Source organism: Mandrillus leucophaeus, unplaced genomic scaffold (assembly GCF_000951045.1).
Source record: "Mandrillus leucophaeus isolate KB7577 unplaced genomic scaffold, Mleu.le_1.0 Scaffold13, whole genome shotgun sequence".
NCBI lineage: Eukaryota > Metazoa > Chordata > Mammalia > Primates > Cercopithecidae > Mandrillus > Mandrillus leucophaeus.
Window position 1 is genome coordinate 4,631,172 of NW_012101254.1, and position 13,433 is coordinate 4,644,604.

A 13,433-nucleotide genomic window follows, 5' to 3' on the forward strand; every position below is an offset into this window, starting at 1 on the left:
CTTTGTAATCTCCCCGACCCTTAAGAAGGTTCTTTATAATCCTCCCTACCCTGAAGAAGGTTCTTTGTAATCTCCCCGACCCTTAAGAAGCTTCTTTGTAATTCTCCCCACCCTTGAGAATGTACTTTGGGAGATCCACCTCCTGCCTGCAAAACATTGCTCCTAACTCCACCGCCTATCCCAAAACCTGTAAGAACTAATGATAATCCCACCACCCTTTGCTGACTCTCTTTTCAGACTCAGCCCTGTGAGTCTGCGCCCAGGTGAAATAAACCCTTGTTGCTCACACGAGCCTGTTTGGTGGTCTCTTTACACGGACACGCGTGAGACAAATAATATATCTTAAGATATCTTTTCTTTCAAAGGGGTTAGACCCCCAGAACTCTGAATGAAAGGCACTTAAGTAACTTTGTCTTTCTGATCTAAAGTGGAAAACACAAGGGAGAAAAGACAATTTCCAGAAGTTTGGAGGTAAGACAGCATACCTGGGTCCCCAGTGTTATTGCAAAGGTTCTTTTGCCCTTGACAGATTTGGTTGTCTATATAAGAGGTGATAGTATTCCAGGCATTAATTCCTCCAGGACAGTTGACATCTTGTGGCAGTATCCTAAAGAGAAATGTGGTCATAACATGCAAAGTTGCTAAACTCACAGCATCACCCTTCTTTGATTCTCTTCCCCATACCCTTACTCACAGAGTCTGGAGCTGAGTAAAGCCATGGAAAGTGTTGGCCAAGTCACCTTTGAGGGGGTTTGCTTGCAGGTCTCTGCAAAGCACACAATATTAGCACCTTCCCATCAACCTACACTATGTTAGCCTTTTGGGTGGAAGGCACCTAACTACTTACATGATGACAGTGGTATATGCCTGATGAAAGTTTGGACCAGGGTCCTCCAGAGAACAGTTCTGGAGATCCAGCCTGAGGAAATAAAGTAATCAATATAACTGTGTGTTCCTCTTTTTCTTCAACCACAGCACGGTTTGTATTTGACTACACAACCCCCTTTTCAGCTAATAATAATTGAACACAGCTGTGTTCAGAGTCACACACTAGGAGCTGTGGTAGACATTTTAATTCTGCGTTATCCAATAGAATCACCATTTGCTACATGTAACTACTTAAATTTAAGTTAATATACCTTAGGCTGGGTGTAGTGGCTCACTCCTGTAATCCCAGCACTTAGGGAGGCCAAGCGGGGAGGATCACTTGAACCTAGGAATTTGAGACCAGCCTGGGCAATATGAGTGAGACCCTCACTCTATAGAGAAAAATTAATTTAACCAAAAAATTCAGTGTCTCATTTGCACTAGCCATATTTCAAGTGCAAATGGAATAACCACGTTAGTAGCTACTGTACTGGTTAGTACAGATATGGAACATTTTCTTTTTTCTTTCTTCAGACAGAGTCTTGCTCTGTTGCCCAAGCTAGAGTGCAGTGGCATGATCTCGGCTCCCTGCAACCTCTGATTCCCAGTTTCAAGCAATTCTCCTGCCTCGGCCTCCTGAGTAGCTGGGATTACAGGCACGCGCCACCACGCCTGGCTAATTTTTGTATTTTTAGTAGAGACGGGGTTTCACCATGTTGGTCACATTGGTCTCGAACTCCTGACCTCATGATCCGCCTGCCTTGGCTCCCAAAGTGCTGGGATTACAGGCGTGAGCCACCATGCCTGGCCCAGAACATTTTCATAATCACAGAAAGTTCTATTGGCCAGCACTGTTCTAATTGGTTATGCATCTATTGGGAGAAATCTGTGTTTCTTGTCTACATTAGTGAATCTCATATTACAATTTTCAGATCCACAGAGAGCCTTTAAATTAAAAAAAAAAAAATGCAAGTCACATAAATGAAAGTTTTTTCCACATGTATTTTCTACCACAGATTGGTTGTAAACTGCTGGATCATGCCACATTATTTTTTTTCTTCAATATCAACTGCTATCCATTCCTTTATTCTGCAAATATTTACTGAGTCCCTACAAACTGCAAACACTGGGAGAATGTTAAAAAATATAAAACACAGTATCTTAGCCTTTGAGTGGCTTACAATGTAGTTAGAGGAACAAGACCGCTGCCCAAAATAAAAGCACTGTAAACATTACAATATAAAAGAAACCACAGGATAGTGTATAAATATATTTGAGTGGACACTAAAGATTACAGAAAGTTTTTTAAGAAGGTATTACTGAATCGCTTGAACCCAGGAGGCAGAGGGTGCAGCGAGCCAAGATCACGCCATTGCACTCCAGTCTGGGCAACAAAAGCGAAACTCCATCTCAAAAAAATGAATAAATAATAATTAAAAAAAGGTATTACTCTGGAACTTAATAGTAGTAGGAAATAGTCACAAAAGATGTTGGAAATGAAGGATGGATATGTCCTAATTTGGTGGAGGAAGGCAATTTCAGGTATGGAGAGAGGCCTGAACAAAGATGGAATGCCATCGAGGGTAGGCAAATCTGGCTGGTGCAGACCATTATGGAGGTTTCAGTGGACAAGTAATTGGAAATAATGTTGGAAAAGGGGGTTGGGACTAGTGTATGGTAGTTAATGGTTTGAATTTTGTCCTGAGAGCAACAGTTACTAACTGTAGTATTAAAGCAAGAGAGTGATAATGGAAAATGTCGGTTTTCTGAAAGCTTAATATAGAGAGGTATTTAGGTAGATGAAGGAAAGAAGAGAATGGAAGCAAAACAACATTTTGAGTTTGAAGTAAGGGTGCACTCAGTAGGAAATGCTTAATAGGAAGCTACAGGTACTCACATGTACCTGGAGTGTGGAAAGGTAAAAAGACACTAAAGAGATATAGTTTTGGTAGACATCTGCGTGATGGTTACAGCTGAAACCATAATAGGTGGATTCTTAAAATAATATAAGGGTAGAAAAGCAGCCAGGCTAAGGAATGGCCTGTATCCAGTATCTAGGGATGTCTTCCCCTCACCCCAAGATGGTGCCCTTCTGATTCAGGCAGCAACGGGCATGCAGCATTAGTTCTCGTGTCGTTTTACAATAAAGGGCCACTTTTGACAAATTTTGCACACTCCCTGGACATTGAGTGCATATCTGCAGAAGAGAAAGAAACATTAGAACTCCAGAAAGAAAAGCCAAGAAAAGAACAAACGGCCATCAAGAATTAACTGCCAGTACACGTTTCCAGAATTCCTCTAACATGGGGCCGATAAATGGATAAATGGCTCGTGTCCTACCCTTGTAACAGGCTAGGCTAGGAGATGCCATGTCTTCCCCTAGAGTCCGGCGCCGAATCAGCTCTCCAGACACTTTCAGTACCAGACATCAGCCAGGGAAGGTCCTCATCTCTGAAGATCACTATTCAAACATATTTATTATGCTCTCTGCAAAGACTTCTCAAGTCCCAGTTTGGCCTGGTTTAAAAGGACCGGAGGTAGGTAAATAATTCATCAAGCATTACAAAACAAAGTACAGCCCTACCACTGCACGATATATGGTGTTCGGGCGTAGAGAGCTTGCACAAGAGCCAGAGGACCCGTCTGTAGAAATAACTTAAAGTTACTCAAAAATTAAGGGACGAGATCAAGTTTCACAGATCTTTGGAAGTCGGCAGGACTGGGGCGCCGAAAGCCTGCACGACGTGAGCACTCGGGAACAGGACCCGGCTGGGCAAGGTCGGAAAGGGTCAGGGACGAAATCAGAGCCGCAGGCCGGCCGAGGGGAAGGGGGAGTCGCGGGCGAGCGAGACGCACGGCTGGCGAGCGACCCTGCTTCAGCCCGACCTCAAACTTGCTTCTGTACCTCGGGTAGCGCCAGAGCCCTTTCCACGCCCAGAGCGAGGAGCAGGGCGGCAGCCCAGCGCACCAGGGTCGTAAGACTACCCGGGCCGTGAGGCGCCATTTTCCGCTCCCTTACTTCTCCGGTGCTCACGCGACCCGGCCCCGCGGCCCCGCCCCGCAACGCGTCAGGCCCTCTTCCCCGGGCGTGGCCTAAGCGACCCGGTTCATTCGCCCTGGGGCTGGCTGGGGGTTTCTCCTGCTCGCGGAGCTCTGCGCTGGTCTTCATGCGCCCCAGCCCTCTTTCGGGGACACTGGCTGCCCCTTATTCCTTTTCCCCTTTAATGAAGGCGACCCCTGTCGCCCGCGGCTTCCCAGAGCCGACTGCAGGCTCCCTCAGCCGGGTGTTCCCCGCGTCCGGAAGCCAAGGTCGCGCCTTCGAAGAGACTCGGGTTCCTCCATCCGCCCTCAGTAAACATGGCGGCGCAGCGAGCGGGGCGGGCAGGGGGCGGGGCCCCCGCGGGTTCCCGGCCAGGGCGCAGCGGCCGGGCTCTGGCTACCCACGTGTGGAGACCGGGCAGGTGGGCCTGCAGAGCGTGAGACGGTGCAGAGAGGCCCCAGGGAGCGGCGTCTGAGCTGGGGCGGGGGCAAGGGGGCGGGGAGGGGCGGAGCGAGCCGGCCTCCGGCGTGGGACTGAAAAGATACAAAGTGTGCGCGGTAAGGTGGTGGTCTCCGCCGGGTAGAGGGAAGCGGGAAACCAGGAAAGAACGAGGGTGAGGGTGATGGAGGAGGGAAGGGCAAATCGCAGACTCCGGCGGGAGGGCAGGAGCCTGGATCGCCCCGGGCACGTAGTCCCCTTCACCTCAATCCTGATAGCGCGTAGCGTCCCGGAGCCTGGCGAGGAGGTAGGAGCGGGATAGACGCTTCCCTAATTCATTTTCTTTGCCTTCCCAGGAAAAGGGTGCGATGTTGATCTCAGGAAGCACAAAGGGATCTTCCTAGCCCGGACTAAACCACGGAGGTAAGGGAGTGCGTCGCTGCCCCAGGGTGGGCCAGCGCCCTGACTGAAGGACGCCAGGGGATCCCTGCTCCCGGAGTGACAGTGTTGGTTAGGGCCAGCCAAAAAGCTCCTTAATGCGAACCCAAGCGATCATCTCGAGTAGCCGACCCATGCTTCCCTTCCACATTCCCCCCATGGTGTCTGCCTGGAAGTTCCTGAAAGGTTTACGTTTAGCTCACTGGCAAGTTTTCTAAGGTGTTAGTAGCTAGTAGCATTTTGAGGGCCCCTTTCACACCTTGAGGAATTACAAGCTCCAGGACAGATTTTGAGGGAATCTTTTTGGAACAGTTAGTCTTGCAGTGGTCTCATTGCGTTTTGTAGGAGTCAGTATGATCCACTGCAGTGTGTGACCAAAGTGAGTTCAGGTTTTTGTTTTTTTTTTTTTTGGAGAAGGAGTCTCACTCTGTCGCCCAGGCTGGAGTGCAGGGGCACGATCTTGGCTCACTGCAAGCTCCGCGTCCCGGGTTCACGCCATTCTCCTGCCTCAACCTCCCGAGTAGCTGGGATTACAGGTGCCCGCCACCGCGCCCGGCTAAATTGTATTTTTAGTAGAGATGGGGTTTCACCGTGTTAGCCAGGATGGTCTTGATCTCCTGACCTCGTGATCCGCCCGCCTTGCCTCCCAAAGTGCTAGGATTACAAGTGTGAGCCACGGCGCCTGGCCGAGTTCGGGTTTTTAAAAGGGGTCCCACATCACGCGTGTAATCCCAGCACTTTGGGAGGCCGAGGCAGGCGGATCATGAGGTCAGGAGTTTGAGATCAGCCTGGCCAATATGGTGAAGTCCCGTCTCTACTAAAAATACAAAAAAAAAATTAGCTGGGTGCGGTAGCACATGCCTGTAGTCCTAGCTACTCAGGAGACTGAGGCAGAAGAATCACTTGAACTCAGTATGAAGAGTAACATACTGAAGAACTCAGTATGAAGAGTATGCAGTGAGCCGAGATCGTGTCACTGCACTCCAGCCTGGGTGACAGAGTGAGACTCCGTCTCCAAAAAAAAAAGGGGCATTCCCACAATCTGCTGTTTGTGCCTTAGTGTGTTATGGTTGTAGTGAAACAACAGCTAGCTCTTCCTCTTGGCCCCCCTCTTTCTGGAGAAATGTAAGTCCATAGGTTTGGATCAATGTAGAGTTTTTAGAAAACCATAGATCTGTTCTCAGAATCTGGTCTGTTGCTAGGTCAGGTTTTTCCTGTCTTCCCTGGGGCTCTCTCAGGCCATCCATGAGAATTCTCCATACATCATGCAAATAGAATTTTATCAGGAAGTCCCATCAGCAGAGTGTCTTTATTTCTGTACCTCCGTTTCCCACACTGGGACTTTCCTTCCTGTCTCTGGCCACCTACCTATCTATACCACTAACCCTATAGTGTTCTGTGTTCTTTGCACACAGCAGACATGTTTTCTTTCTCTTACTCCCCAGTGGTTCCCATCATCTCTATCATAGCAGCAAAAACTTGCCAAGGACAATGAGAAAACTCAGGGTGTTGCAATGTGCAAAGGCCCAGGGCATGTTTAGGTTAAACCAGAGTTTAAGCCTGTTGGGAATCTTGTAGACATGTGATCCAAGAGTTGCCAGCTCTTATTTTCCCTCTTTATTGGCCCCAAGAGGTTCAGAGTTCAGGTTTAGTCTGCATGAGGCCATATCTTGCCAGCCAGACAGTGTCTGCCCAAGAACACACTGTGGGAGAGCCGAAAGAGAGCCTAATCTTTCTCCTAGTGGGCAAAAGCAGAAGACACACCTCATGTTAGTCTGTCTCTTCATTTGTTGAAATCTAAACTATGTCCTGTGAATGACTGACTACAACACTGTGCTCCTGCCCTGGTTCTGGGAATAGTGAGGACAGGGCTGTTGGTGAACACCTGTCATAGCTGCAGACGGCACTGTTTCTTTCTCTCTTGTTTTGTACCATGCTGCATAACCTTGAGCAAGTTATTTAATCTCTCAGTTTTCTTGTGATAACTGTAGAGTATTCATGTCTTAACCTGAGACATGCTGTTTTGAAAGCGTTAGCTTCATTATGTGTTACTACTAATGTTTATAAAGCACCTCACACACTGCTGGGTTACATAGCAGGTGTTCAACAAATGTTAACTGTTCTCATGTTAGGCTGTCTAACTACATGGCATTCTCTGGTGTTTTTCCCCCATACCAGTAAGTACCCCGGAGGATTGCCTCTGAAGATAATGTGATACACATGGAGAACAGACAGGGTGGATGGTGAATCCCTAGACCTGGGTTCTAATTTACACTCTAACAATAGTAGGCTCTGTGCTTTTGTTTGGAAAGGTCACTTGAACCATCTGAGCCTTAGTGTGTTTATCTGTGAAATGGTCAGTGGTGGGGAGTTGGTTGTAATAGTGGTATCCAAAGATTTAAGATTTTAAATACTATGATCCCTTCCCTCTTTCTCTGAGGATTATGGTGTATTCTTGGAGGATTAACATTTCTTGTGTAGGAGTTAGAAAATCAACTTTCAACTTTCCCATCTTTTCAGTTCCTTCATTCCAACTCCCTTCCGCACAGAGTGCCAAGAGTACTTTAGGCTGAAAGCCTAATCCATCTAGGAATGCTGTTGAATGTGAGCTCCCTCTTCCCTGTTCTGGAGCCTCTAGGGCTGAGTTGGAGTTTGGGGCCATAGGGTGATAGGGCCATTTGGAACATAGCGATTGGTTCCCTGAAGGGGCCAGAACAAATGACTGCTGAGCTTCACCCCACCCCCAGTTCCTGATCTCTCACCTCAGCTACTCATAGAGCCAGATCCTCAGCCTCTGCAGCTCCAGGCAACTCTGCCTCAGAACAGGGATTGCTTCTCCAGGTAGGTGTCTGTCCCCAGCAGGATGCAACCACTCTCTTTGGCTGGTCCCTTTGCCTCTCAGCTCCCTGGCTGGGTTGCTTCTCTCCAAAACGGAGAACCGTAACTCTGAAACCCTGACTCCAGCATGATGCCCTCTCACCTTTCCCGTCTCACTTTTGAATCCAGCCGCTCTTGCTGCATCTGCTGTTGACTGTGGTGTTGCAGGTAGAGGGGCTGAGAGGTGGGTGGCAGCGAGTGCTTATCTCGTGGTGTTGGGGAGAACCTTAAGAAAGGGGTTCGGAGTGGTTGGCCTAGGGATGCCTGAAATGGAGTCTGTGGCTGCCACAGAGGCAGTCTCACTGATGATCAGTTAGAAGGGTGACACTGGGGATCTCAGGAAGCGAGGGCTGAGGCCAGGGTCAGTAGGGGAAGCCCTGCTGCCATTAGTCTCCATGTTGTGTTTCCTGCTGGGCTGTGGCGCCAGGCTGGGCTCTGCTGGCTTAGTGTATTGTAGTGACTGGGTCTGTGCCTTCAAGTGAAGTCAGGAAATTTTGCAAAGAAACTTAGGCTAGAGTTTATTTTTCTTTTGGTACTCGGGTGGAGACCTAAGAAGGTTCTTGAATTTCACAGCTCTGCATACTCAAAGGTCCTGGCCAAGTTATATTGTCTCCTGGCTGTCTCACTCTGATGCTTCTCCCTCACTTCTGTCCCCTACCAAACCCATACCAGGGCCTCCAGACCTTGAAGGGCTACCCCTATGCTGACTGGTCCACTTCTGATGGCATATGATGTACAAGGCCCAAGGGTGAGTGGCTACCAAGGCAAGATAGGCCTCACTAAGAGCTAATTCCTTTGCAGCTCACCCTGGACAGTATCGTTCCGTGGAGGAAGACTGTGAGACTGTGGCTGGGAGCCAGATTGTAGCCACCCATCCGCCCCTGCCCTGCCCCAGAGCCCTGGAGCAGCAGCTGGCTGCAGATCACAGACACAGTGAGGATATGAGTGTAGGGGTGAGCACCTCAGCCCCCGTTTCCCCAACCTCGGGCACAAGCATGAGCATGCCCGCCTTCTCCCTCGTGGACTACGTGGTGTTCGTCCTGCTGCTGGTTCTCTCTCTTGCCATTGGGCTCTACCATGCTTGTCGTGGCTGGGGCCGGCATACTGTTGGTGAGCTGCTGATGGCGAACCGCAAAATGGGCTGCCTTCCGGTGGCACTGTCCCTGCTGGCCACCTTCCAGTCAGCCGTGGCCATCCTGGGTGTGCCGTCAGAGATCTACCGATTTGGGACCCAGTATTGGTTCCTGGGCTGCTGCTACTTTCTGGGGCTGCTCATACCTGCACACATCTTCATCCCCGTTTTCTACCGCCTGCATCTCACCAGTGCCTATGAGGTGAGCAGGGACGGAAGGGAGAAGCACGTGGGACACGGGTTGGAGTGGAGAGGAGGAACAGGGACATAGGAAGGACCTGGGACCCTAGACCTCCTCCACCTAATGAGAGGGACAGAAAACTCAGTTGTGTGTTTGTAATTCTTTCTCAGTGATGTCAGGAGTAGGGGCAGGATTGGAGAGGAGGGTGCTGTGCCGAGTGGGACTCAGAGTGGGTATGGGTTGGATATTCCCTCATGTTCCTGAGCGTCTTGAGGGAAGTTGTGTGTGAGTTGTCGGGGTGAAGTCAGGAGGAAAATCTTTTTTCTGTATACCCAGTACCTGGAGCTTCGATTCAATAAAACTGTTCGAGTGTGTGGAACTGTGACTTTCATCTTTCAGATGGTAAGCAGAATGAGGCTAGAAACCGAGCCTGGGGCATGTTGGGGGACCTGAACCCAAGTGTGCTGCGGGAATTGGAGTCTCCCCTGCTCTCAGACTGGCAGGATTGAAATGCCTGCTAGAGGGTCAGTATCTATGAGGCCCCCAGAGGCATCCTGCTGCCCATGCCTTCTAATTCCAGCACAGATACTATGGTGGCAGCAAGCCAGAATTTGAGAGAAGGAAGAGGGAAGTGAGCCTAGGTGAGGGGAAGCCATGGGCATATTGGCACTGAGGCCCATCTTTCTTCCTCTCTCTTCCCACCCTCCTCCTGCCCCCTCACATTTTTTCCACATGCAACAGGTGATCTACATGGGAGTTGTGCTCTATGCTCCGTCATTGGCTCTCAATGCAGGTGAGGAGTCACAGCGCCCCTGGCTTTCAGCCATGGCAGGCTAGGAAAACACCTTTGGGAGAGGCAGATGGAGGAGCGTGTACGGAAAAGAACCTGACCTTGGATGGGGAATTAATTCACTGCTTGGGCCCTTGGGTGGGTCTCTACCAGGGGAAGGCTTGGTCCACCTCTGTTGAAAGCTAGTAACGTGTTACCATGCCTATCCGAACTGGTTAATCAACACCTTTTGATGGAGCTCTGCAAACAATTTTTTCCATTGTGGTGAATGATTTATTTCATTGTTAATGACCAAATGCTTTATCTCTGTGGCATGACACGATTGCCCTACCAGGGCTTCTCCCCTGGGGAACCCTTTTCCAGGGATAAAAATGTGGCTTCTATGCTTACAGTGACTGGCTTTGATCTGTGGCTGTCCGTGCTGGCCCTAGGCATTGTCTGTACCATCTATACAGCTCTGGTAAGTGCAGTAAGCCCTGGTGAGGGGAGGGGAAGGGATGAAGTAAGGAGGGGAGATGGGAAGAGAAGGAAAAGAAGAGATAAGCTGAGAATATAGGTGAGAATATAGGTGAAATTCTACGGTGGTAAGAAATAGGATTTAGCTGGGCGCGGTGGCTCACGCCTGTAATCCCAGCACTTTGGGAGGCTGAGGCGGGTGGATCACAAGGTCAGGAGATCGAGACCACGGTGAAACCCCATCTCTACTAAAAATACAAAAAATTAGCCGGGCGCGGTGGCGGGCGCCTGTAGTCCCAGCTACTCAGGAGGCTGAGGCAGGAGAATGGCATGAACCCGGGAGGCGGAGCTTGCAGTGAGCCGAGATCGCGCCACTGCACTCCAGCCTGGGCGACAGAGCGAGACTCTGTCTCAAAAAAAAAAAAAAAAAAAAAAAAAAAAGAAATAGGATTTAGCAGTGGGGGTGGTATATGAAGGTAGAGGATGGGATGGGAATGATGTCAACAGGGTCACAGCAATTACGTGCCTAACGGCAGGAGAGTCCCCTCACTGGTAGCATGTCCATAGAGTGGATGGTTTCAGGAGTGTCCAAGGGAGAGAATATAGTCATGGGTTCTTAGTTTCTGTTTCTGGTTGGGTCAGTAAAGCCCCTTCCTCATCTCTCTTTTATACTTAACACCAGAGATAGAAACGAAAAACTGGCTTCCGGCTGCAAAAAGCCTAAAACAAAACAAAATGGAACAACAATAAGGCGGGTTGGACGAGCTGGGTTTAGAAGGCTCTGTGGCAGGTTTGCTGTGCTTTCCTTGCAGGGTGGGCTGAAGGCCGTCATCTGGACAGATGTGTTCCAGACAGTGGTCATGTTCCTTGGGCAGCTGGCAGTTATCACCGTGGGGTCAGCCAAGGTGGGCGGCTTGGGGCGTGTGTGGGCTGTGGCTTCCCAGCACGGCCGCATCTCTGGGTTTGAGTAAGTATACCCCTACTCCTGGCTGGGGTCTGCAGTGCCTGGGCGCTGAGCCCATCCTAGAGGGCTCAGGGCTATAGTAAGCAGAGTGCGAACTGGGAAGCCTAAGGGGTAACGGCAGACAGCGGGAAACTGGTCCTGCAGAGAGGGAGGGTGATTACAGGGGCTCGGCTAGTGTTTATGGAGAGTCAGGACATTACCTGGGATGAGTACCTGGAACGAGGCTGGGGTGGAAGAATGGAGCCTCCCTCTAACTGGCTGTGCTGTCTCTTGAGTGCACCCAGCTTCTTGCCTTCAGTCATCCCCTTGGCCCTAGCAGTGGTGTCTCTCCTCTCCTGTCACTGACTCCTGTTGCCAAGAGGGCAGGAAGGCTATATCTCTGGGGCTTTGCACAATGACTGGGTGGTGTCTGTTACAGGTTGAATCCAGACCCCTTTGTGCGGCACACCTTCTGGACCTTGGCCATCGGGGGTGTCTTCATGATGCTCTCCTTATACGGGGTGAACCAGGCTCAGGTGCAGCGGTACCTCAGTTCCCGCACGGAGAAGGCTGCTATGCTGTGAGTGCAGCGACAGGAAGGGAGCAGAGCAAGGTCTAGGGGAAGGGGTTCCCCAGAGATAATTGGGGTGGGGCAGGATGCCAGAGTATATACATATCCACTGTGTTCAGGATGTGGGTCTCCTTTCTGGAGGTCAGGGGCACATGCCTGAGGGTGTCTGTTAACGCCGGCTCTCCTCCTGGCACCGACATCTTTTGCAGCTCCTGTTACGCAGTGTTCCCCTTCCAGCAGGTGTCCCTCTGCGTGGGCAGCCTCATTGGCCTGGTCATGTTCACGTATTACCAGGAGTATCCCATGAGCATTCAGCAGGCTCAGGCAGCCCCAGACCAGGTGAGAAGGCCCTGTCCTGTTCCCTTGAGGGCAGGCCTGGCCCCACAACGGGAGTGTCTAGGTAGGAAAGGACTGACTATAGAAAGGACTCCCACCCTGGGTGGGAAATGATTGTAAAATCCTTTCCCACTCTAAGATGCTAGGAATCTAGCATGTGAGGATCCTGGTCCCTAGCATCTAACCACAGTGCTCATCCTACTGGGGTGAGGACCTACCCTTACTGACTCCCCACTGGGCTCCATGTGCTCTGCTGGGAGCTGTCACATACCTGGTCTCACCTAACCTCTAACAGCCTCATTTCACAGAGGAGAAAACGGACTCAATGAGGTAGTCAGTAAGCAGAAGTTACACTGGTAGCCAGAAACAGAGCTGCGGGCGAATCGTATCATTCCCTCTGCAGAGCCCATTTTCTCTCCACTTAATGTGTAGACACTTGGGTCAGCAGAGATGCCCCAGACCCTGGCTTCCCTTCTAACGCACCCAGTCTCAATAGACTCGCTGGGGCACATGCAAAGGGAGCTTCTCTGCAGAGCCGGCCCTGGGAAGGCCCCTCTCTGAGGACTGCTCTGCACCTCCGCTCTGCTTGCAGTTTGTCCTGTACTTTGTGATGGATATCCTGAAAGGCCTGCCGGGCCTGCCAGGGCTCTTCATTGCCTGCCTCTTCAGCGGCTCCCTCAGGTACCCCCTTTGACCATTTCCCTCAGACCTGGTGCACCTGACCCCTGTTGGGTACAAGGTGATGGGTGGAGCGGGGTGGTGGCAGGCGGGGAGTCCCAGTCACAGTGAGTCTCACTGTGTCTGTCCCATCTGTGTGGATGACAAGGGATAGCTCATCTTTGTAGGCCAGAGCACATTTTCTCTCAAGAGATACCCCTGTTTTGGTTAAGAGTTCTTTTATGGTACCAGAAATTGATCTGCTCAAATGAAACCCATATCCACATTCAAAAAAGGACTGTGTCCTTGCCTTCCAGGCCCGCTCTGAGGTGGTGTCAAGTCCAACTATGAGGAGGTTTCTTGGTGGTACCTGTCATCTCCCCTTTAGGATACCATTTCCTCCACAGAGTCCCACAGAGCTGACAATTTTGCCTCGCTCAACTTCTCATCCTCTTCTTTTTCAGCACTATATCCTCTGCTTTTAATTCATTGGCAACTGTTACGATGGAAGACCTGATTCGACCTTGGTTCCCTGAGTTCTCTGAAGCCCGGGCCATCATGCTTTCCAGAGGCCTCGGTGGGGTTATGCTTCCTCATCTCTTCAGTCTGGGTCTTTCTTTTTTTTTTTTTTTTTGAGACGGAGTCTCGCTCTGTCGCCCAGGCTGGAGTGCAGTGGCCGGATCTCAGCTCACTGCAAGCTCCGCCTC

The 13,433-nt window shown here is 50.4% G+C and overlaps 2 protein-coding genes across 6 annotated transcripts in view; one reads left to right on the forward strand and one right to left on the reverse strand.

The window, feature by feature from the left end:
• ATRAID (all-trans retinoic acid-induced differentiation factor) overlaps positions 1-4,211 on the reverse strand; it is a 13,160-nt gene extending 8,949 nt beyond the window's left edge. The window contains exons 1-5 of one of the 3 annotated variants that reach the window (XM_011972640.1): positions 3,773-4,211; positions 2,943-3,064; positions 848-919; positions 695-766; positions 486-607 (exon numbers count right to left, since the gene is read on the reverse strand). In XM_011972640.1, coding sequence (XP_011828030.1) covers positions 486-607; positions 695-766; positions 848-919; positions 2,943-3,064; positions 3,773-4,036 — 652 coding nt within the window. In that variant the 5' untranslated portion in view covers positions 4,037-4,211. Of the gene's footprint in view, positions 1-485; positions 608-694; positions 767-847; positions 920-2,942; positions 3,065-3,289; positions 3,363-3,632 lie in introns of those variants that run through there. The other 2 variants (XM_011972641.1, XM_011972642.1) reach the window with 2 other exon arrangements.
• The window catches only part of SLC5A6 (solute carrier family 5 (sodium/multivitamin and iodide cotransporter), member 6), a 13,357-nt gene continuing 3,821 nt past the window's right edge, over positions 3,898-13,433 (forward strand). Inside the window, exons 1-12 of one of the 3 annotated variants that reach the window (XM_011972639.1) lie at positions 3,996-4,218; positions 4,702-4,768; positions 7,551-7,624; positions 8,462-8,994; positions 9,310-9,375; positions 9,715-9,766; positions 10,156-10,223; positions 11,032-11,186; positions 11,602-11,742; positions 11,943-12,072; positions 12,662-12,750; positions 13,191-13,303. In XM_011972639.1, coding sequence (XP_011828029.1) covers positions 8,602-8,994; positions 9,310-9,375; positions 9,715-9,766; positions 10,156-10,223; positions 11,032-11,186; positions 11,602-11,742; positions 11,943-12,072; positions 12,662-12,750; positions 13,191-13,303 — 1,207 coding nt within the window. In that variant the 5' untranslated portion in view covers positions 3,996-4,218; positions 4,702-4,768; positions 7,551-7,624; positions 8,462-8,601. Of the gene's footprint in view, positions 4,219-4,478; positions 4,521-4,701; positions 4,769-7,550; positions 7,625-8,461; positions 8,995-9,309; positions 9,376-9,714; positions 9,767-10,155; positions 10,224-11,031; positions 11,187-11,601; positions 11,743-11,942; positions 12,073-12,661; positions 12,751-13,190; positions 13,304-13,433 lie in introns of those variants that run through there. The other 2 variants (XM_011972638.1, XM_011972637.1) reach the window with 2 other exon arrangements.